Source organism: Toxotes jaculatrix, chromosome 2 (genome assembly GCF_017976425.1).
Source record: "Toxotes jaculatrix isolate fToxJac2 chromosome 2, fToxJac2.pri, whole genome shotgun sequence".
NCBI lineage: Eukaryota > Metazoa > Chordata > Actinopteri > Toxotidae > Toxotes > Toxotes jaculatrix.
In genome coordinates, this window is record NC_054395.1 from 21,628,012 (window position 1) to 21,651,791 (window position 23,780).

The following is a 23,780-nucleotide window of genomic DNA, read 5'->3' on the forward strand; positions in this document are numbered from 1 at the left end:
CGTTGTTGTTAAGAGTGAATGATAATGATTGGATGTTATGTGCTTGGTAAACTTTCCAAAGCAGCAGGGAAACATTTGGGCTGTGGTCGACACCTCATCGCGCTTCGAGGCTACAGCTCTGTCCGTCCACTTTAACCTATATGAATATTTCCAGAAGCAGGAAGGCAGAAATAGAGAAATTAAACTCCCTTGTAGTGTGAAATGAAGATGAAAGCAGAGGAGGAATTAACGGTGAGACACAGAGCGCTCACAGCAGGAAAAAAGAGATACAAAAAAATCAAGAAAGATGGTGGGAGGGACACAAGATACTTATGAACTATGCTGGGCGGACAGAAGAATTATATTTATTCATTGCACAATAAAAGGTAAAAGGCTGTGGGCATAATGCTGTGATTTTTTTCTTTCCTTTTGAAAGACATATTGTGCTATATTATGGATGCATTCCAGTTGACTGACTTGCAATATTGCCCTCATCCAGAAAGATTAAAGGGATATTTGATATATAGCAAAATATCTGACGGTAGAAAAATATCTACCGTGTCGTCGTACAGCTATATCGGCACATTGCCAGATCCTGTAGTACTCTTCTGTGAAAGACAAGCTGCATAAATGCTTGACAACAGCATCATGACTTTGTTTAAAAGAGACAAATGGAATCAGGTTGTAATTTTGTTACACAAAGGTTGTAGCTCAAGATAACTTGAGTAGCTCAAGATAACTTGAGCTACTAGGAAATGTAACTCTGATACAGGTAGTTCTTTTCACTACAAAGCACACTGCACCACATTCCTTCTAATGTATCTGTAGATTTATTTAGAGTTTATTTTGTTTAAAAATCGTCCTGAAGCGCTGTTATCTCTACATAGTATTGCATATTTTTTTAAACATGCTAGCAGCCTGGCTCTTAGGATGTCAGTGTCCTCTGTCGGTCGGTCGGTCAGTCAGTCAGTCATCTCAGTTGTACAACACACTGTTACGTTTTAAATGTTCCTTGCTCTACCAACATCTGCTGTGTAGCTACTAAAATGATCAGTAAGTTAATAGATTACTTTAGCTTACTATTGTTTCTTTGACATTTACCATTTCATATGAATTAGTAATTAAAGTACAGACACTTATAAGCCTCCATCCTAAAAAGTAGTTCAGAAGGACATAACATCTGCAGCATCTACATGCCACCATCTCCCAGCTGTAGCTTCATGTTTAGGTATTGATTATCTCATCTAACTAAATCTAAACAAGGAAATTGGTGTATTTTCCAAAATGTCAGACTATTCCTTTAAGTGTAACAGACCCGAATCAGTATTCTCTGCTGTTATGTAATAATGTGAGAATATTAGCATGTTCTACATTAATAAACGTGATTATCTAAAGGAAAAGCAATAGAATCCCAGTTAGTGTTACAATCAGTGAATGACCTAACTGATGAACAGATGAGTAAGTATTCTATATGTACTGTAAAACTCCTTTCATCAGGTTTTTGCAAATGCATTACTTGTGTTAGTGTTTGGCAAATTTAAGACAAATGCTGTAAGCAGCAGTGAACTCACTCTCAGCTGGGTTACTGAGGAAGGAGCTCCTGTGTAGATGTTAGATGTGCATGACGCCTCTCTATCTGTAACAAGCTGTCATAAAAACAGTGTGAGCATTTCGTTGTTATATAATACTACAGCTTTGTTCTGTACCACCTCTCTGTCTATTATTTGTTGTGTTGCTTATGCACAATACACACTGCATTACTAGATGTAAGTAAGGAAGTGTATTTTCTGTGTCTTACCACAAATTGAAATTACAGTGTAAAGACACTGGCAAGGTTAGAAAACACACAGAATCAATATACTGTTGCACTACTGTAAATACTCAGCAAAGACACAGACATGTGGACAAGTTTGCATCAATTTTTACATCAACTAAGTCCTAAGCCACTATCAGGACAAATGATTAGCCTCAGAAAGTGGGAACACTTAAGTCAGTGTTAAAGCTGAATTAAAATTCCATCAGTAAAACCACCGACAGATCTGTCTCCTTTACTTTATTGAGTAATCATACCCATTGACACCATTAAACTTGAAATTCAGTGTGCAGAAGTGGCTCTTCAGGAGCATATCTGATGCCTGCAGAAGCAGGCCCGGGCCTGTCATGTTTGATTTTCTGAAAGCAAAACAAAGTAGACATGAGAACACAGACATCTTAATTTCACAACAGTTCAAATAAATATAACACTTGTTTCTACTAATGTTTAGTCAGACAAAAGATCTTTCATTTTGGATTAGTATAATTATTTGTAGAAATGTGAGACTTCATAGAGCTTTTAATGTTTTCTCCTGCCACAGAACAAGAAATACAGGGAATGGGCATCAGAAATGTAATCCAGTGCAGTCACAAATACTATTTGTTGCTGTTTGTCAATGTCATAATGTTTAGTTTTTATGAGTAACAGATATAATATCTGTAAGTAGTGGTTTGAATTGCATTTATTTTGTAGGTGTTGCTGTCATCATGCCCACCCTTTGCATCTAGATTTAATAAAAGGTCCATGCTGGTTTTTCTACCAGTACCAACAAAGTTTGAACGAAAGATGACTTATTTTTATCCCCTCTTGGATACTCTCTGGAGAACAAAGATTACTCTCTGCTGGGTTTGGTGGTATTTCAAAACTGAAGATGTTTCCAAATGTGCTTGTGTTCAATTTTTTCATTCATGCATGCACTGGCTTGTCTCTCACAGTGAATGAATGAGCCCATTGATGACCGTCAGTGGAAGTTAGTTCATCAGAGCCGGGGTCAGAGACAAGTGTGGCCCAGTCATTGTTTCTCTGGACAGAGAAAATAGAGACTATCCCCAGTGCTAGTAAGGAGACAAGCCGGACCTCATTGTTACTGTTCACTGGCAGTATTCAGACTGTCTCTGCTCTGAGTCCTGTATCCAACAGGAATTAAATCCAAAACTTAACAAAGTAGTCTTAGTTTAGGCTGTGAAAAAAAGTGCAGCAATGTATTTCATCATCAAATGGGTTTTATAATGAAAAAAATATCATATGTATTTATCATCTCACTTAAAGTTGTCTACTGTCAGAGAATTGTATTGTTCATACTGTGGTAGCTATTCCTTTAATATCTCTGGTGTCACTGTCTGCTATGCTGCCATCAGTAGATGTGGAATGTGCTTTACTAGTACCACTTCCAGTGCCATTAATACTACTATACATGAATGTATATGGTATGTGTGATTGTCACATCAGTTTGTGTATCCTTGTATGTTTTTGTATAAAGTTCAACAATAGTTCAAGAGATAAACAGAGTTGAATTTCAGATTCATATTCTCTTTTTTTACCCTGAGAAATAAGAGAAGCTGCAACTACCATTTTCTGTGTGGTTTTGTTTAAAAGACAAGGTCAATACTGGGCCTCTGTGTTTCTGTCCACCACAGCACACAGATTTACAAGATTAGTATAGATTCTCAGAAATTGTACATCATTTATTTCCGAAATAAATGGTTTCACCTTTACTATACCATATTTTTTTGATTTCAGAAACAGCATCGTTATATTGCTTTATCATGACAAGCATGGCATGGTCTAAAATTAGAGTCTCCACTTTGTCCTCTCCTCTTTGAGTTTGCTGTGACCAATAATTTTCCGGTAAAAATGTGAGATTCTGCTGTCGGTTCCTGCTCCAGCTGGGCAAACTGTAACTCGGCATCTTAGCACTGAATTACAATGAATGGGAATCCATTGCTGTGACATCATTCATCTGTCATAACATGGCGACGGGTGATATATAACCCAGAAGCTCAGATTGTCTAGTTTTTAAGAATGTTTCAGGAAATGGTTGTTTTATACTGAACATGTGATGATAGCGTAAAATGATGCTGAAAGATTTGTGCTAAAGAGGCAGTGTTCAGTTTTCAATACTCTCTAATGTAGGCACACTAGAATTAGTCATCCTATCACAGCCCTTCACTGTGGGGAATAGCCTGGAATAACAGCTCCATTCCCTGCTCAGCAGACAGCGTCATTAGAGCACACTGAGCCTCAGAAACATCTCCCACCCTGGGACTAGCCAGTCCTATGACTCAAACTCTCAGACAACTTCACTTTCATCTCATCTCAGTCCGCTGAGGTGAATACAAAGCAGCACTTTGCCTCTGTGTCGCTGCTGTAAACGGCCAGTTAGATGATTTATAATGTTTTTTGCTTCATGTGAGGGACCTGTTTTGTTGCTCACAGTCTGAACCCTACATCTTGTCAACTAAATTGCCTCCTCCTTATCAATTTATCTTGAGTATCGTTTTCAAAATGGCAGGAAGAGAAGCGATAAAGGGAACCAATGTTGCCTTTGCAGTGCAGTGAAGGTGTAGGATTGAGCGGTGAACGGTAAAGGCTTGCTTATTATCAGGTGTTTGTGGGCTGGATGTACCCTGAGGGATGGAGCGTGAGCTTGCATATTGGAGAGGCGCAGGTAAACACTTGAACAAGAAAGAATCTTGTGTAAAACATGAGCTTTCTCGCCTCTCTAGAACAGAACACAGTGATGATGTTAAATTGCTCAAAGAGCGATAAACTGTAATTTCTGCATTTATCTGCTGTCAAAAAGCAATAAGGTATTTTCTTCCCGGTTTTTAGCCATGCTATTGTCTCAGATCAAGGTCGATGCCAGTGTCTGAACTATGGAATCAGTTGAGATGTCATTTTGTACAGCCGTTCGTGGTGCCCAGAGAATGAACTGTAATGACTCTGACGATGCTGTGACTTTTCCCCTAGGACCACCATGAGGTTGACATTTTGAGTCAACCTCATGGAGATTTTGAGTTAAATATCTCAAAAACTGCTGGATGGAAGGCCATAAAATTTGGTTTCAGGTCTAGATTCTACTCAATCTAATCAGGTCAGATAGGGTCTTGTTTTACTGCTGTGGGGCTCAGGTCTGTGTGTCCATATGTACAATTCCTGATTAGATCCAAATGGACCGGATCGTATGTGGTATCAACTCTGATCACAGTCACCACAGGAGAAAGTGTATGTTTTGAGGCAAGAAGAGGGAGAATGAGAACTTCACCGATCACCAGAGCTTAACTCTGACAAGGAAAAATCAGTAGGTTACAAGATTTATGTTATTAAATATCTTTAGTCTATTGCCCAATTGGCTACTGAATGTTTTGTTGTTAGTGCAGGAGGTTGAAATAAGACTTACAAGGGTTTATATGTTTTTTTCTTTGAAGCATATAAACAAATTATTTTAGTTTCCATAACTTTACAGTCGTTCTTGACATCATTATTATTATTGTTTTATTGCAGCTCATTTTCACAGTGGCTCCTTGTTAATTGATTGAAGTAACTGATCATGCTGCTGCTGGTGTCAGTGTTCTCTTTCTGTTGGAGTCTGTTTGGGTCGACCGCATTTTCAATCAGGTGTAATTGTCCCTGTGGTTATTTTGGTTCAGTCTGGCTGTGCTCGGATCTCCCGTAGATCAGGTCTTTCTTTTTTGAAAATGTACATTGGGTTCAGGTAGGTTTTCCATAGGTCAGTTTTGGATTTTTGTCCTATGACTCCATAGCACGTGTCAAATTGTTTGTTTTGGAAAGTTACAGAAATGGCTGCCCCCCCCCAGTTGATTAGCAGTTTTGATGGAGTTTACTCACAGCTTTAGTCTCGCTATGAGATAGCTGTTTCTTTTCCAGTAGAAAGTTATTTCTGTTTACCATCGCTGAGGCCCAGTAAGCTGCACTATGTGTGACATACAATGGTTCACACTGCTGCCTGTGTTGTAGTGAAGTCTAGCTCACTTACCAAGGGTGTGAGAGTATATCATATTCATATGTATGTGTGTAGAGATGCATGTAAACACTCCTGTCCTGATCACAGATGGGTTACAACTTCCGTCAGCCATCTGGCCTGTCATCTCATCTCCTCTTTGTAAAGACAGAGACACAATAGCTCCTGTCTCCATTGTCTGGTGTCAGCTTCCACCTACAAAGTGTTCTCACTACAAAGTGAAACACCGCAGACCACTAATCATTAACTCCAAAGGGGGATCAGGCTCAGGGCATTTAGGCCAGAAAGGAAAATGTTGATGATGGTTTGCCTTTAAAGAGAATTTGAAACCAAAGATTTGATTCAGAGTCTAGTCAGATCTCTAATGTGTACTTCTTGCAGAATTATGTCAAATACACTCAGGTCTTGTGTCTTCTCTGGTTTCACAACATGAAGGAGTCAGTCCTGGTTTATATTGCCTCAGACTGAAAAGCTTTTATTGTACTACAATTAAACCTAACAACACCTAAGAATGCAGTAAGTGTTGCTGTAAAGCACTGCAGTCATAAACAATGGAACAATGCAGCTTTAACAATCAATACCAGCTTAAGTAATACAACTATAATAGTCTTATGTCAGTGCAATTTACAATTCCAGACTCACCATGAAGAAGTGGATGGATTGATAACAGTATCAGGACTGCTGTGTTGCTAAAGGTGACCTTTATATTATCTTCTTACTTAGCAAGCAGCAGTTTCCCATGAGGCAGAGAGATAGCTCGAGATGTGAGCCTCGATTTAATTTCCTGACATGACACTCGCAGCCACTCACTAGTCACTGTACTTCCAATCACTACGCTGAATTACAGTCACACCCTCTTGATTTCAGAACTATCTCATTTCCTGACTTAGAAACCCTTCCCTGTGACCGCTCATCATCTCAAAAAGCTGAATGAATGTTGCGATGTTGACTGCATTTTAACTTTAATCACAGGCTCTCAGTGTGGATTGAGAGGAGAATATTGAAAATGTTGTGCCAGGAGGAAAAATCTGATTTTACCTTCAGTCAACTGTAAGCACATTGCCTGAATTTTAACCGGTTATCAGCAGCAACCTAAACTTTGTTTGTTTGTTTTTCGTACCCTAGGTACAACCCGTCCCCCTCGAGACGGAGAGGTCCCAGGGGTGGATTACAACTTCCTGTCTGTGGAGGATTTCCTAGAACTTGAGGAGAGTGGCACACTACTGGAAATAGGAACATATGAAGGTGAGGACGATGATGATGATAATGATCATAACTGACACTCCAGGCAACTGATGATAGCGCAGGTGTCCTGATTCACCACAGATACAATAAGCGTAGCAGCGATCAACATTTATTTTTTCCTACATGCAGGCAGGATGTAAGAGTGTGCACTCGGTTGATTCCGATTAGACTGTGCATGACGGGGGTAGATGCATCCAGGAGACAGCAGGTCACTCCACATCTGCCCCTCTCACTCTGATAAGGACAGTGTTGTGCAGCGCTAAGTCTCAAACTGACACAAACCTGTGTGTGTAAAAATGTGTGCATATGTGTGGACGGGTGTGTTCATGCATTGTGTGTTTGTTTGCGAGGCTGTGTGTTATGCAGGCCTAAGACTGATTTGTGCGTGTGATTGTGTGCACGGGGCTGGTAGGGAATGTTGCGACATTAATCTGCTTGGCACCGGTTCTGCTGTGTGTTGGCACGTTTCTCTCTTTCACGCAGACAATGTCAAATGCCTGTCCACAGGAGTCTGTGGCCATCCAGACAACCAGAGGAAGCCTGGATTATTGATTCATAAATAAATCTGGATTTAATGGATAAACGCTTATATAGAAACATTGATTATATCTCACTTTATATGTAATTTTCCTCTCCATTTTGTTGAGTATTTTGGGGAAATGCCTTTTTTTTTACCGGAGAGTTACCAACAGAGAATTGACAGGAAATTAGGGGAGAGGACATGCAGCAGCATCCTCAGGTGAATTCAATTCAGACTGTTCAAGGAATGATGCATGTGTGCACCGTAAATATGAAGCTACGGCCAGCAGCTGCTTAGCTTAGCTTAGCACAAAGACTGGAAACAAAGGGAAACAGCTAGCGTAGCGCTTTCCAAAGGCAACAAAACCTGCCTACAGCACCTTTAAAGCTCATGAATTGAGATGCTAAAGCTAGGCTAACTAGCTACCAGCTGTAGCTTCATATTAAGTATACAGACATAAGATTGGTATCCACCTTCTAGTCCAATTATCAGAAAGAAAACAAATAATCATATATTTGCCAGGTAACCAGTGGGGGCTCTAGGAAGTTACTGCTCCCAGGCCAAGAAATAGACACAAAAATTCCAAAGAAACTGCAAATTGGTTTTTGTACGGATTAAATAACTGAGATATAACTTGCTTCCAGTCTCTCCAGTGCTAAGTTAAGCTAACCACCTACTGATCGTAGCTTCGTATTTACTGCACAGATAATCTAATGCTTGGCATGAAAGTGAACGTGCATTTCCCTGAATCTCCAATTATTCTTCTATTCATGTTACCATTACATGATACTCATTACACGTTTCAGCCGCCAGGGCATCTTTTCCACTCATGTTTACAAAAAAATATATGCATTCACGATCGGTACAATGCTAGAAAAAAACTTGATAAATTCTATGTTCCACTGAGAAATAAACAGTGTAATAAATAAACAGTTTCATTCAGAAAAAGCTACTAAACTAAAACAAGCTGGGTGTTGTGAGCTGGGCCATCGTTTTTGTTCCGTGTGCTTTCAGAGTCTAGACAATACAGCTCTGCAGCCTCAAACACAAACTAGAACTGTTTTGCTTTCTCACCAGCTGCTTATTTCCATGATTTGTAGTCACACTGTGATCCAGCTTTATGTCTTTTCCTGTCAGCGTAAGATTAGGAGGTTTCATAGATCCTCTGCCTGCTATCTCTCTGTCCCCCACTCTGCCTGTTTTTATCCCCGGCTTCCTCTCTCTGTCTCGGTTTCTCCTTCTCCCTCCTTCTGTGTCTCTCTCTAGCATGCTAATGTCCTTCTTGTTGCCTAGGTAACTATTATGGGACCCCCAAGCCGCCAAGGCAGCCCATCATTGGGACAGTGATTCTCAGTGATGCAGGCTCCCAGCAGTCCACCCCAAAGCGCACCAAGTCCTACAATGACATGCAAAACGCCCGAGTAGTGCCTGCTGACGACGACGATGACGACCAGGCCACGGAAATGAACAACAGTTTTACAGGTGAGGGCGTTGTAGCACCTCTCCAGCCTCTCTCCGTTTGCTGAACTTTCTGTATCTGCAGCTTTCTTCGTCTCTGCACGCATAGTATTCTCCATCTGTGCCGTGATTGTTCTTGAGTGGGTGCTTGTTTGGGAGTATCTGTGTATACACGTGTGTGCCCACGATTAGGAGTGCAGAAAGGGAGAGACAATGCATGTATGTTTATGATCCTCTCCTCTGTCATATGGTGTCTGGCGGTTACATCATGTCTTTGTGATGCTGATTCCTCTTTCTGTGAGCCTCCAAACACTGCCATCTGCCTGTGAGGAGGGGTGTAGAGGGGGAAGTAGGAGTAGACGAAAGGCTCACAAGATTCATCATTTTCTCTTCATGCAACAACCCTCACATCCTCTCCTACATGTATTTTTTTTTTCACTTTTCTTGCCTTAGTTGAACAAATTCCCTCTTGCATGTGTATGTGTTTGTCAGGTGCTAATATTTCGGCCTCAGGTGATAGTAGTATTTCCATGCCAGACTTCCTCAGCACATCTTAACAGAATTGTCATATGCTTGTAAATGAATTCCATAATATAAATAAAAGAAGAAAATAGGTGACAGTAAAAGACTTTTATGTCAAATGTCTTGCCCTCTGTCCTTTGAGCTCTATCCTGTTTTATAGGAGTGATAGATGGTGTTTTTTTCTGCTGTGAATCTATGCCCTCTCTATGTCCCCCTGCCAGGCTGCCAAAGTGTTGAATTACCATTTGATCAGCCCTGAAAGGCCCACGGAAGTGGTTGAGAACACTGGGCCAGAACTGGGGAGAGAGTGGGGATGGGGGGTTGGGATTGCTAGCTTTAGAAGAAAGAGGCTTATGGGTGGAGAGGTAAAAGAGGGTGGGGGTCAAAAAGAGTTTGAGAAGGACTCTTGCTGAAAGAATTAGCATATTCCTGGGGCCCTTTCAGTACACTAAAAATGGGCGGGGAGTCAAATTTAGGATAGGGGGAAGGGGAAGTGCAGAGAGTTTGGTCTGGTTAAAGCTGCATGTTTGTTCATTTATTCTTTTCTTGCATGCATGAGACATAAACTGTGTTTTTGTTTTTTTTGTTGTTGTTGTTGTTCCGTGTTGTGCTTGTTGTGTTACCCAGGATCCTTAGTGCGTAGTCTCTTCCCCTCTCCTTTGTTGTGCACAGGTAACCCTAACGACCAGGACGAGAGCCGCGGTGGCATCCTCCGGCCGTACCCCGCACGTGACAATGCTCCATCCTGTGGTCTGAACAATGCGGCCACCTCCACAGCAGACAGTGAGCAGCAGACCCTCGCAGAACCGCAGGTCTCTCCTGAAGACCCGCTGGGGCCGCTGCCTGAAAACTGGGAGATGGCCTACACAGAGAACGGGGAACTTTACTTCATAGAGTATGTATCGACAACATCCAACACTTAACGGCTTAATCCGCTGCACACACGCTCTTAGCACTGCCTGTATAAGCATTTCTTAGCACAGCTCATGCCATAGTCGGTGTTTTCTGTATTTTACCTGCGCTATTATCCCTTTTGTTCGTCCAGTGGCTTGTTTTCCCCCATGATCTGATTTGTAGGCCTTCCCAGCCAACCTGCCCAACCCCCTGGGTGCCACTGCTTTCCTGTTAATCCCTGCATGTCCCGATCTCTAAAGGAGATCACATCCTGATCACCTGACTACCTCCACCTCTCTGTCCTCTCTGCAGCACGGCAAAGGCACACCACCAGGACATGGCTGTGTATTTTCAGAGCTTGTATGTTCTTTTCTGCTATCACTGAATTACACTATGTACTTATTTAACAATAGAAGGAAAAGTCAGGTTGTTTATTGGTGATATCCTGCCTGTGTCGCTCCGTTATTCACATTTCTTTTTGCAGCAGATGCCCCCTGTCCTCTGTAAACTTGCTGACACGGTTTACTTTCTAATTCTTATTGATGCATTCATGCGCCTCACTGCTGTGCTTTTATGTGTCGGTTTGACAGCCTGTGTTGAATTATTCTGTTGTCTTGTTTGTTTCCTCTCAGCCACAACACAAAGACCACATCATGGCTGGATCCTCGGTGTAGAGACAAAGCCCCCAGGCCTCTGGAAGAGTGTGATGATGATGGTAAGCTGCTACACGTCATTTACACAATAAAAGTGTCAGTAGGTGGTGTTTGAGGTCTCAGACATGGGGCTCTTCTTGTGTAGTGAGTGGTGACAGCCCTTTATTTCTCAGTAGTATATTTATAAGAGGTTTTTATCAAAGTTTAAATTGCAAGATTTGTTGATTTGGTATGTGTCCTACATTTTCCATACTACAAACTGTGGGTTTTGTGTTTTGTGAAAAAATGAAAATATAATCTCAGATAATTTATAAATGTTTTGAGAATTTCCAAATGACAGTTGACCACTTCAGAGCACAGACTGCAAAATTGCACCATCAAGTGGTGAAACTGAAAGTGGCACATTGTACTTTTTTTTAAGATCTTGTTTTATGCTGGTGATAACACTTTTGAGACTAAGGGGTTTCTGTCTGTTCCTATTTGCCTTTCTCTGGACTGTCACTTCATTCTTTATTTGCTCTTGATTCCCCCACCCCCGAACCACTTCTCCTCTGCTATCCATCCCTTTTCTATTCTTCATCTTGTTTTCTTTGTTTCATCTTGCTTTCATCTTGGAGAAGAAGGGATACATACGGAGGACTTGGAGAGTGATTTAGGTAAGACTTTTCATTTTTTTTGTCTAAAACTAGGATTATTCCGAGGTGCTTTATTAGGTTAGGTGGCACAGTTCTGACCTATATATTATTTAAAATTGATAAGCTCTTGAATTAAAAGTTAAGGGCTTAATTGCGATAAATATGGTGATATGATTTATTTGTTCATACTGTTTTATTCTGTCAGCAGGCTGCAGTAGAATGTTATTTATTTAAATAGGACTAAGGAGAGCTACTGGCAATATGTGGTACTCAGTAAAGATGATTGTTGTTTTTGCTCTTTTCATCTTTTACAACTGCTGTTTAGTCAGTGGGGTTTACAACTAAGAGAAAAACTGTCACAAGGTAAATTCAATTCAGCTTGTGTCATTTTCAGTGAGCTTGGCTTTTGACCCCTTCTCGAGCAATATAAATAGGCTACTGTTGCAAGAGCGCCGTTGAACTACTCTGGTCCATTTTAGCTAAATTTTAGATAAACCATTATCTCATGAATTAATCTTATGTTCCAAATCAAATCAAAGTTGTCTGATTACATCATAGCTATGACAGTATTAGCCTTGCTAATATTAGCTTAGCATGAAGGCCTCCCTTCTTTTTTGTTACTGCTGAATTTGTTGGTTTAATTTTGTTTTAGTTTGTGTCTTAAGTGTTTCTGACACTGTACTGCACATAGAGAGGTGCAAAACTATGACATTGTCTTTGATGGAGATGTGATTTCCCTCTAAGTTTCTTTAGTGTATGACGTAGACTTCCTTTTTGATAGTGTGTTAGTTTGATAAAGATACTGACCAAGAAAAATAAAAAGAATTCTACTCCTCATTGGTCATAGCGTGACCAGCAAGAGTTATTGTCTTAGATGCACAAAAACACATCTGGAATATGTTATGCTGAGGCTGTGTTGAGTACTTAGGCTGATAGATGTACTTGGAGTTGCTTCACAGACTGGCAAATGGCTCAGCTGCTGATTCTTGTCCCATGTGCAGGTAGAACAAACAACCCTGTAATGGAATGAGAGCTCAGTCTGGAACAAGGCCTTGAATGTCTGGCTGTAAGCCTTTATTATTACTGGCTGCTTAAATGCAGGCGGTCTGTGATTATTGATTGTGAAATCCAGTCCTTTATAAAAGTGTTTACTGGACTTGGGCGAAGCCCACAGTAACACAAGGAGGCAATGTCTTTGTCTGAAATCAAATACAGTGAGGTGGAGAACTGAGATGCCAACATCTTAATGGGAATGTGTCAGTTTAATAGGCCTCATCTGTCCATCTGTTCCCACGAAGAGTGGCTATGTGTCTGTACAATGTCTATGGCTGCATGAGCATAACACTGTAGTAATATTTAGAAAAACAAATACAGATTTTTTTTTACTCTTCCAGGTCATAATTTCGGTTATTTAAACACTTACTGACAGCTGTGCATGTCTGACATGTTGACTAGATTCGTAAAAATGTGCACAACTGGTACAGCTAGAATCCTTTGTACCCAATGAAGAGCCAATTTGGGCTTGGTAATGTAATAAAACTGAAATTTTAAAGGGAGCAGTGTTGCAAATAAAATTGTCTTAAATTATCCTGTTGTGTTATAGTACAACAGGTTATTTAGTCTTAGTCTTTCTTGGCATTTGATTCCATTGCGGCATTGACAGGATTCAAAGCAGCAAAATGCTGTGCCATAAAGACAGCAAGTCCTGATAAACAATGCTTACAAACGTAACACAACACTACAGATTTAATCTCTTACTCAAAACTGTGACAAAAAACAGTAAAAGTAAGTAATGTAATTTGTTGCTATGATGAGAAATTTTAGACGTTGTGTTTTGCATACAATAGTTACTGTAAGTGTAGCATGACGACTATGTTTGTTCCATTGACACAACCTAACCACATTAACTGAGCTCTGCTAATGACCGAGGTAAAAGGTACAAAGTGTTGTTTATTTATGTGTAATGTTATGTGCCTTCTGTATTTCAGAGCTTCCTCCAGGATGGGAGAGAATAGATGACCCAGTGTATGGGGTGTATTATGTAGAGTAAGTTAATCACTATTGATTCACATAAATACAAAGAAAAACAGGGTTTTTCCAAATTCAAGTCTCTCTTACAAATCTTCTTTCAGTCTTTTAACCTTTAGGCCACAAGTACCTGTTTTACTGCAATAACTGAACCTTCATATTGATAGGAGTAACTTTCACATTACTCCTATCCTTTTTTTCCTAATCAATCTTTACCCCTATTACCTGTTGTTTTCTCTCTGTCTCAGTCATATAAACAGAAAGACACAGTATGAGAACCCGGTGGTGGAGGCGCGGCGTCGGAAAATCCTGGAGCAGCAGCAGCAACCGCAGCCTCCAGAAGGTGAGCGGTATATTCGAGGTTCGTTTCCTGCCCTGGCACGGCACCATTTCTTTCTTTCTTCATGTCTGTGAGTGTCGTGTCCTTCTAGTTTGTACAGTGCTCTCCCGGGTTTGGGCCAGGCTGTTTTTTTTCTCTGCTGTGAATTGACTTCAACTTCATCTCCCCTGTCAAGACATGATAGGAAAAAAAAACTGTTATTCACTAAATACAATTTTTGATTTTGAAGTTTTAACAAAATCAAGCTGGCCCAAGTCCTGGTGTCGTCTTTGGTGTTTAGATTTTTAATTTATGTGATTTAAAATCATAAATGCTATATATTATTTTCTATTTGATCATTTAATTTGCTTTACCATGAAAAGATGAGGTGGAGATGTTTACTGAGGTATCCAGAGGTCTTCAAACTGTGAGGCTGGGACAGTTGCAGTGGAGGCCTGGAGTGAGAGATATAATAAAAAGATACTGTGTGAGGTGAAAGGAATAGGTACATGCTGGTGCTCTAAAAACAGCCTGAAGTTAGTTATTGTAGATTTGCTGGGCGATGTGGCACGCTCACCAACACAGTCACGAGTTGGAGCTGCAGCAGTGGCTGTGACACACAACTCACGGAGACAATTAAGTTACTTTAAAACCCTTAGCACTCGACTGATGCAATTTGCATCAAAAATCATACTCCTTATTGAAGTCATAACTCAGTAAAATGCGAACACGGACATAGTAAATGTCCATAAATCCACTTAGAAATTATTGAATAAAAAGACTCTTTAGTCATCCAGAACTAGCCTGACAATCATCACTTTCTAATGCTGACTTCAGCATCAAAGTGATCCAGTGATAGTTTTAAGTACCTAAATGGGTACACTGTAAACTGGAACTGATGGCAGCTAATTCAGAATGCTTTATAGGTGGCAAATTGCCAAAATTTTAAGAAATACAGGCCACAAAAACGGGCCTTAAGTTGTAACCCACAGATAACCGACTTCTTGGAAACATTATACTTCTGGTTTACATCCCACAGAGCCCCCAAATTATGGGAACTGTAATCCTAAAACTTAGTGCATGATTAACTCCCAAATTGAAGAAGACAGACAGTGTTAACAGTGGTGCCAAAATCCATTAATATGATCTTTTTTAATGATGCATTATGAATAGTACGAAGGCTGTGTGCTATTTTTTTTATGGTACAGTAATTATTACAAACACACATTCAACAAATAACTTTAGCCGATTACAACTGAGGCATAAAAAAGAATCAGATGGAAAGTATGTACCGTGTGCTTTAAGCTCTGTGTTTGTGTGCGTGTTACTGTTAAGTGTCTATATATGTGCATATTTTTGGCATGTAAATACACCTTTGTGTCGAGAGTGTGCAGGTTAAAGTGAGTGTGACTGTGTTCGTACAGAGTGGATAGAGGAGCACTCCTCAGCAGCGGCTCCTTTGGCAAACTACGCTCCAAACCACCTGGAGACCTACAGGGACCCGCAGGTCCCACCAACTCTACCTCCCGGCCCTGCAGGAGTCAAACGTAAATCTTTAAGCTTATAAACGCTGCACATACTACTGCTTGATTTTTCTATCGTGTTCTGACAGCCACCCTAGGACACATAATGTAGTACAGATGAATAATGTTTGTTTAGTACATCTACACTGGCTATTCCAAGTGGGGTTTTTTATAACGATTTTCTGGACAGACACCCCGTTTGTGTATTTTTTTTTCCTCATTTGTTTACAGCCTTTTGACAAGTGATTTAGGAAATTACTGTATGGGGAAGTGACAAGCAAATGCATCCTGACCAAATGTTGTTAGACACATGTCAAACTGTCCATGCTTCAGCAAATGCTTCTAATAGCCGGACTAATCAATCAACTGTTTCACAGGCCGTGTTAATGGTGCTGTGACCTTCAAAATTTGGGGAATGAGTTGCTGTTAAATCCTAAACTGCCCCCTGATCTGAGAGACAAAATTACCATCATACAAAACGTCATTCAGGAATTTTGAAAGTGGAAACAGTAGTTTTTTTTTTCATGTGCTCTGCAGGAGGGAAGCCTTTCTTCACAAGAAACCCAGCAGAGCTGAAAGGAACCTTCATCAACACAAAGCTGAAGAAGAGTCGTCGCGGCTTCGGCTTCACCGTGGTTGGGGGCGACGAGCCAGATGAGTTTCTACAGATCAAAAGCTTGGTGCTGGACGGGCCTGCAGCTGTGGATGGCAAGATGGAGACAGGTGCAGTACATAACCATGATCCACAGGGGGCACTGTTTTCATTCAACAACACACACTCTAGTCTTCTTCTTGTAATACACTCATCCATTTCCTGTGGGCTGATGCCATAAAAAGAGTGTAACGTGTATTAATAGCTGTTATTGTGTAAATAACTGCATCACTAACAGTGTAATTTTCCTTGGTGCAGGTGATGTGATAGTCAGTGTGAATGACACCATTGTGCTGGGCTACACCCACGCTCAGGTGGTGAAGATCTTCCAATCCATCCCCATCGGCTCCATGGTGGACTTGGCCTTATGCCGTGGCTACCCGCTGCCCTTTGACCCGGATGACCCCAACACCAGCCTGGTCACCTCAGTGGCAATCTTGGACAAGGAGCCTATCATTGTCAATGGACAGGAGACGTTTGACTCGCCTTCCAACCAGGCTGGACCCGTTAACGGCATGAGGGAGCCACGGCCGCACAGCCCCTCGGCTGAGGTGGCGTCTAACGGTTCGCACGGCTACTCCAGCGATGTGGTCACCCTGGCCTCGTCCATAGCCACCCAGCCTGAGCTGATTACCATCCACATGGAGAAGGGGGACAAAGGATTCGGATTCACCATTGCTGACAGCCTGACGGGAGGAGGGCAGAGGGTCAAGCAGATAGTGGACTATCCGCGCTGCCGTGGCCTAAAGGAGGGAGACATTCTGATGGAGGTCAACAAGAGAAATGTCCAAAATATGAGCCACAACCAGGTGGTGGACCTGCTGAGCAAATGTCCCAGAGGCAGCGAAGTCACCATGCTGGTGCAAAGAGGTATGTATTACATCTTGATATCAGATATTTGTCAGCATGGCTGGATAAATAGATGCAGGAACTGAAGTTTTGATGTGAAAAGATGTGTGATTAAGCACACAAAGGAATGTACTGTTGTCTGTGGAACAGATAACAGCTTGAATAGTCGGCATGGAGCGAGTGACATAATGAGAGAGCAAGAGAGGAATGTGAGGAAGAGAGTGGGTGGCAGGTTGAAAATGCTTGGACGGGATGGGATGAAACGAGGAGAGGTAAAGAGAATATGGGCTGAGTAGTTAGCATGGCAGAGGACAAGCAGATGAGTGTGGGAAGGAGTGGGAGGCTGGGTAAAGAGGCGAGATGGATGAATGAGAGGGGAGGGGAGGAGGAGCACATTAGGTCAGGGACTCGCATACGTTATGAATACAGATGCTGCTGAATTGGACCCCAGAGACACTGCCACTCTTCATGTTTGCTATTGTCTTATGTTGCCTATATGACAATTTGGGTATTGTAAAGGGTGTGACTATTCATTATCTCCTCAGGATGTGTTTTATTTTCAAATGATTGTACCTGGAATGAAGAGAAGATTAGAGCCTGTGTTCATGGAAACAGAAAATGACTGAATGTTTCTTGATCTTGATTAGAATACTGAGCATTCAATCGGCTTATATTCTGTTGTTTTTACGTGTGCTATTGGTAATGCTGATTTTCAATGGAGGATGCTGATTTTCTTGGATTCTCAGCCATCTCACCACTACACTGTGCCATTCATGTTCCTACACTTTTGGCCTGCAATAACCCAGAGATAAATGTTTTTCTCATTGAAATGCCAAAACAAAACAAATTGTTTGCCCGAGTGTAGAGTATCCACGCAGACACTGAATGACATTCGAGGTCTCTCATTTGCGTCCAGTCCTTATTGTTGTTAAATTGCCGTCCATGACGCCTGACCCAGAACTCTTTTAGTGGCAGGTTGGAATATGCACCCCACATCAATTATGCTCTCTAATGAGTTGACCTTGTGCACTGCTGCTGGAATAACACTGCTGTATTGTGTTAAATGTCAGCATCATTATGGGCCTGTGTATATGCGTCTATGAGTGTGTGTGTGTGTCTATGAGTGTATGTGTGTGTGTGTGTGTGTGTGAGAGAGAGAGAGAGAGAGAGAGTGATAGGGATGCAGGGCAGTATTCCTGCTACCAGAGCTGAGAGGGAGAGGTACAAAGAGAGCAAGAGCAAGGCAGAGAGGAAATAAAGGAGAGGGTAAGTGGGAAGGAGGCAAAAGGAAGTCAGTGGAGACTGGCAGAGCTACTAACAGCGGCGTAGATCATCACTAGTTTTGAAAGCCTGTCATTATTGAGTGGCCAGGTGATGATGTACAGAAACTACACACATACAGGCAGCCAAGGTGTTGATGTTTAGATGAATTAAGGTGTTATATGAATGGTTAGACGTTAGGGCTGCGTACACTTCTCACTAACTTTATTTGAAAAATATAAAACAAGTTTTTCTACAAATCTTTTCCCTCCTTTATGTTATTGTGAACTCAATATCTTTGGGTTTAAAGCAAACTGAAAACATCCCCTTATGCTCGGGGAAACTATGATGAGGATTTATTGACGCTTTACTCACTAAGCAATTAATAGATTAATCCAAAACACACATGACAAACTAATCACTTATAAACATGCTCATTAGTTCCAGCTGTTCTCGATAACAGTTCTTGGGACTGAGATTTGTGCTCGGCTTTCTGTCTAAGAATGATGCGGTGACCTTTCAAGTGATCGCTAGCAGCTAGCACATAGCGTCATTCACAAACAACAATTATACGAGCAAAGAGGAGAGAGGTAAAGCAGATAAGAGGTGAGAGCAGAGGATGAGAAATAGAAGGCCCGGGGATCATGTTTTGAGAAAGTGGAGGTGGAGGATTAGAGGAAAGAGTGTGAGATTTGCTGAACAGCACTGAAGTTCAGCGAGGGGAGCGTATACAAGGGGATTGGTTTAGAGAAGTATCAGCGGATGAGAAGAGGAGGAGGTGGAGGAGGAGGAGGAGGAGGAACAAGGTGGACTTCAGCTGAAGAAGCCTTAATCTGTTCATCTGTGACTCATCAATCTGCGCTGTCTGACTCAGAGTCAGCAGAGTCCGTTATTATAAGAGGGCACAAAGCACAAGGTCAAACAAACATAACATCACGATGATTTCCCTCAGTGATTGTTATATTCCAATTTTGAGTCAGTTTGTGCAGTAAATTGAGTTGTGTCACAGAAATTACATTCCTGAGATATACATCCTTCAAAATGTCAGTACCGCTGTTGCAAAAAAAAAAAACTTTACATTGTTTAAGTGTTCTAAGATTCAGATTGAGTGGGCTGTATAATCAGACGTACATGGAAAAAAAACTACATCAGTTCAACAGTTTACTGTTACTGCCCAGGAGGCAGCATCACTCTGAACTGAATAGTGTCAGTGCACTGAGATTGCTTGTGGCTAATCTCAGAAAGATACACTGTGAGTTCAGAAGCTTCACAAGTAAAAAAAAAAAAAAAAAATTCAAATGTGTTTTGTCACACATCATTTTCAGAAGGCTGCAGTGCATTTTGCCATTACCTTAATGCTCCGTGCAGCAGCAGAAGAGTGTGTCTGAAATGAACAAAGCCATATTTTGGGCTTTTGGATTGCCCAACAAATGGTCTCTCTATTTTCAAGTCTGTGGGTTTTTGAAAACCAAGAAGAAGTGAGAATAGCAACTTGTAATTTGTGCAGTGGAAATAGACGAGAGGTAGAATAGGTAGTTGTGGTAATGAGAGAAGCAGCTGCTAAGGACCTGAGAAGTGACAAGAAAAAAAGTTAGTACAAGGCAAATGGGTATTTTCAAACCTAGATGCAATGTTTTTTTATAATTTGTACTTAAACGTCTACTTCAAAACAACTGCACAAATTCACTGCCAGTGTGATGTGCAGGATTCAGTTGTTTAGCAAATTTGCATAGCACCTGCACTCTAAGCATTTGCATATCTACTGGTTAAAAAAAATGTATTATTACCTTGAGCTTTCAAGTCTAAGGAATGTTTTATTTTCCAGTAAAATTTTAAAGATAACATCTGGTGTTCTCACACACACAGGATCCTCCCCTGTAAAGCAGGCCAGGCCATCTACAACTCCTCCATCTTGTCTCCCCATCATTGTTGCCATGACAATCGTGCACAGCGCTCCTGTCCCCTGAGAGACAGAGAGAAAGAAGAGAGAAAATGAAAAGACAGAGGGAAGGGAAATAAAATTTGGAGGAAATGAAGGTAGAGGAATGATGTGATGATAACAGATGATGAGGAAGGGCAAGACAATATAATTTAGAGCAAATGAAGAGAGGGGACAACTGGATAATAGGACAGTCTTATAGAGTAGGTAAGTAGAGCAAGGACAAATGTTTACAGGTTTGGCTCAACAAAATGGAACATTACTCATGTTGTACGCCCTCTAACAATGTATATAAAAAAAAACCTGGAGGAAGGACCATTCGCTCGCATGTGTGGGCTCTTCATAGACCCACCAAGGCCACAGTTTCAACAGCATGTTGGAACACTGGGCTATTCACTGAGCTGCAGATCGAGTTTGAAAGCTTGAGCTTTGCCAGTGCTGTTGCTTCAGGATAAAACAAAGAATGTGTGATTCCTGGAATTCAATCTTAAAGTGACAAGACTTCTTTTTGATAACACTGAGAGACAGGGCAGATGGCAAGGACATCTTTTTAAGGCTAATCAATACAAAGGTCTGACCCACTCCTTTATCACCAGTATTTGCTTCTACACACAAATTCTACAAGCTTGTTGAGCAGAAACAGTGATTGGCGCGCTCATATTGCTGATTGATAGTATGAACATGTTCTTCTAGAGGCTGCATGTGTGATTCTGCAGTCTCTGCTTTTAGTGTTGTTCAGTAATTTCCTCATTAGCATACTTCTTGGTAATTGTGCCAGTTACTATGTGCATACTTCACTGTCTACTGTAAAAGAAGTAGAGGAAGCAGCCTCCTCCACACTGACGCTTAGAGCCAGTTTAGGTCACCAAACAACTGACAGCACTCGCTTTCACTTCCAATTTGTTTATTTCCCCTCTCATTTGAATGATAATGGACACAGTGTTAGTCATTCTGGTAGAAGGTTGCCTCAGTAATAATAAAATCAGGCCTTTTAAGCCAGTGTTGCATTCTTAGTGATCAATTCAGTCTTTTAAAATGGAGCAGCGTTCTGTGGAGCAGAGCTTTACTGTCATTCAGCAGCTTCAGCAGAGAGAGAGAAAAATCTGGATTATGGCACTGCTGCATAATGTAAATGCTGTGTGTATTTGTGTGTGCGTGTTCATAAACTCACCTTCTGTGTTATAAATGGAAGCTCACCTTCTGGCATACCTGCCTGTGCTGGTATTACATATGTATAGCATGCATGCCTTTATGGATGCTTCTGCCGAGTTGCGTGAGTGCAGGAACATGCGATTCCCATATTTCTTTCTCACGAGCTTCTGCTGCTCATAAATGTTACATCCAGCTAGATTCGATCAGCTCTGCGTTACACGTATACATCAGCATCACAATGCCACAGTAAGGTAAGCAGATTTAAAGACTGCATCATGAATGAAAATGCGTTCACACTACGCAGTATGTAAATCAGCTGTTCTAGCTGACACAAGCTATAGTGGATTATTATAGAGTTGAAGTCAAACTACATCAATTTCTTGAATCTTAATTCACCTTCAGTTCCACACTCAAATTTATTAACCATATGGCGATAGTTAAATTCAATTTCTTTTAACTTTAATTCTAATTATGTTGACCTCGTTGCCAGTTTGAAGATTTTCAGAGGTTGTTTCAAAGTGAAAGGTTTCTACTGGCCTTCCACACTGCGTAATTTCCAGGGCTCCAGGGTCACATAACCTGCTGTTGTAAATGGGAAACACTTATTATTGACATCTGACCTTCTGATGTGTGTCCTTCCTGGGTCAGACACATACGCTCACACAAAAACATTCATCAGCATGTCAGCAGCTGAGATGTTCCACTTGCTCCAGTAACTGGCACCCCGTAATCTGAGGGAGGCGGGGAGGGAGAGAGAGAGAGAGAGAGAGAGAGAGAGAGAGAGAGAGAGGGGTGAGGGGGGAGGGAAAATAGAGAGGATAAATTATGAATCGTGTAGAGAGAGGGGCTTTGCAGCAACAGAGAGTTTTAACATTTAATGATTTTTTGCCAATGCAGCAGAAAGAGTCTAAGATGGATGCTTGCATGTTGTTGCATGTGTTAATGTCGCTGGAACCTTCCCTTAATACTCCCAGTAAGTTTTTTTTCGCCTTTGCACGTTGGGTAGGAAATAATAGGTTTTCATTGGTCTCCATAGCGGAAATGAAGGAAAACGAGGCTGTAACGGATCAAAGGTTAAGAATTAATGTAAATGTGCCGTGCTGCTTGTGGCTCACTCAGTATATTTAACAGACTGCTCCCACCATATACAGACCTACTTGATTACCTTGGCAACAGCAACTCTTTGTCCCAATCCTGCCTCATGTCACTCATGCATTCATTTGTCTATTTTTGTCTCAACGTACGGTGCTGTAGGAAGTGGCAGGAAAGGGAGCTTCAGGAAGGGAATTTTCTTGGAAAGCGGTGCATCCTCTGTGTGTGTGGGGTAAATAATCAGGCGGAGTCTGAATGAATGGGTTGGTGTTAATTGGTTTGAAGTAGAGAAACCTACACAATGAGTGGATTTCTGGGTTGTGATGGATGTGAAAAAAGGCAGTTAAGTGGGAATGTGGATTATTCCCTACACTGATAAGCTGTGAATCCTCTCCCCTGACAACTGGCTCCAAGTATTAATATTTAATTAGCACAAATGAGATTGATCTTCTTGGTGCCTCTCTACAGTATGTTAACTGGTATATAAAAGAGAGGGGAGATAGAGACAGATATAAGGAGAGAGCAACTCATGGTGTGCAGAAGAAGAGGAGGGGGAGGGAACAAGAAAAAAGGGCAGAGAGAGAGAAGATCTCAATGTAAGCCTTGAGCAAAGAGGAGGAGTGAAGAGGAGAGGAAACAGCTCTGTAGTTACTCAGAAGATGTGCATAGTAAGGCAGAAGCTCAGGCTTTCCTTTGATATGAAGCTCAAGCTACTGAGCTCCTTCTCAGTGGGTAATAGTTGAGATTCTGCTGGAGAGGTTGTGTTGGAAACAGCTGGCGAGCAGACTGGGGGGGGGGACCTGTAGCTTAGTCCGGGGCTGCTGCAGCATCAGTCAGCCTGTCTAATGCAGATAGATCAGTTGCTCCTCTTCCAATAGCACGGGTGAGAGTGCCGAGTGGAGCAGGATACAGCACAGGGGGAGGAGATCACTTAGATTAGCGAGCAGCCCAGTGCAGTGTGTTGCTCAGAGCGAGAAAGCAACAGAGAGGAGGAGGAGGAGGAGGAGGAGGAGGAGAGAGAGCTGGGCCAGTTACATTCTGCTCTGCAGCAGGAACCAAGGGTCCATCCGTTCGTCCTGGGGAGTTTTTGATCAGAGGGGACAAGGGAAGAGCACCGCAGGTCATTAATGCTCTCTCTGTCTCTCTGCCGATGTTTTGCAGGAGTGGTACCAGCCAAGAGGAGTCCAAAGCTGGTGGTGAGTACTATGATCTTCAGCTCTTTTGTGTGTGTGCATGTTTGCTCTACTGAGTCAAAGGAGCCCTAG

At 41.6% G+C, this 23,780-nt stretch overlaps 1 protein-coding gene across 5 annotated transcripts in view; it reads left to right on the forward strand.

Moving 5' to 3' along the window:
• LOC121190024 (membrane-associated guanylate kinase, WW and PDZ domain-containing protein 1-like) overlaps nucleotides 1-23,780 on the forward strand; it is an 85,876-nt gene that overhangs the window by 43,302 nt on the left and 18,794 nt on the right. Inside the window, exons 3-14 of one of the 5 annotated variants that reach the window (XM_041050570.1) lie at nucleotides 6,900-7,019; nucleotides 8,833-9,021; nucleotides 10,147-10,414; nucleotides 10,726-10,773; nucleotides 11,046-11,128; nucleotides 11,684-11,722; nucleotides 13,690-13,747; nucleotides 13,978-14,090; nucleotides 15,473-15,595; nucleotides 16,109-16,294; nucleotides 16,482-17,093; nucleotides 23,677-23,711. In XM_041050570.1, the coding sequence (XP_040906504.1) occupies nucleotides 6,900-7,019; nucleotides 8,833-9,021; nucleotides 10,147-10,414; nucleotides 10,726-10,773; nucleotides 11,046-11,128; nucleotides 11,684-11,722; nucleotides 13,690-13,747; nucleotides 13,978-14,090; nucleotides 15,473-15,595; nucleotides 16,109-16,294; nucleotides 16,482-17,093; nucleotides 23,677-23,711 (1,874 nt within the window). The remainder of the gene's footprint in view (nucleotides 1-6,899; nucleotides 7,020-8,832; nucleotides 9,022-10,146; nucleotides 10,415-10,725; nucleotides 10,774-11,045; nucleotides 11,129-11,683; nucleotides 11,723-13,689; nucleotides 13,748-13,977; nucleotides 14,091-15,472; nucleotides 15,596-16,108; nucleotides 16,295-16,481; nucleotides 17,094-23,676; nucleotides 23,712-23,780) is intronic. The other 4 variants (XM_041050579.1, XM_041050588.1, XM_041050595.1 and 1 more) reach the window with 4 other exon arrangements.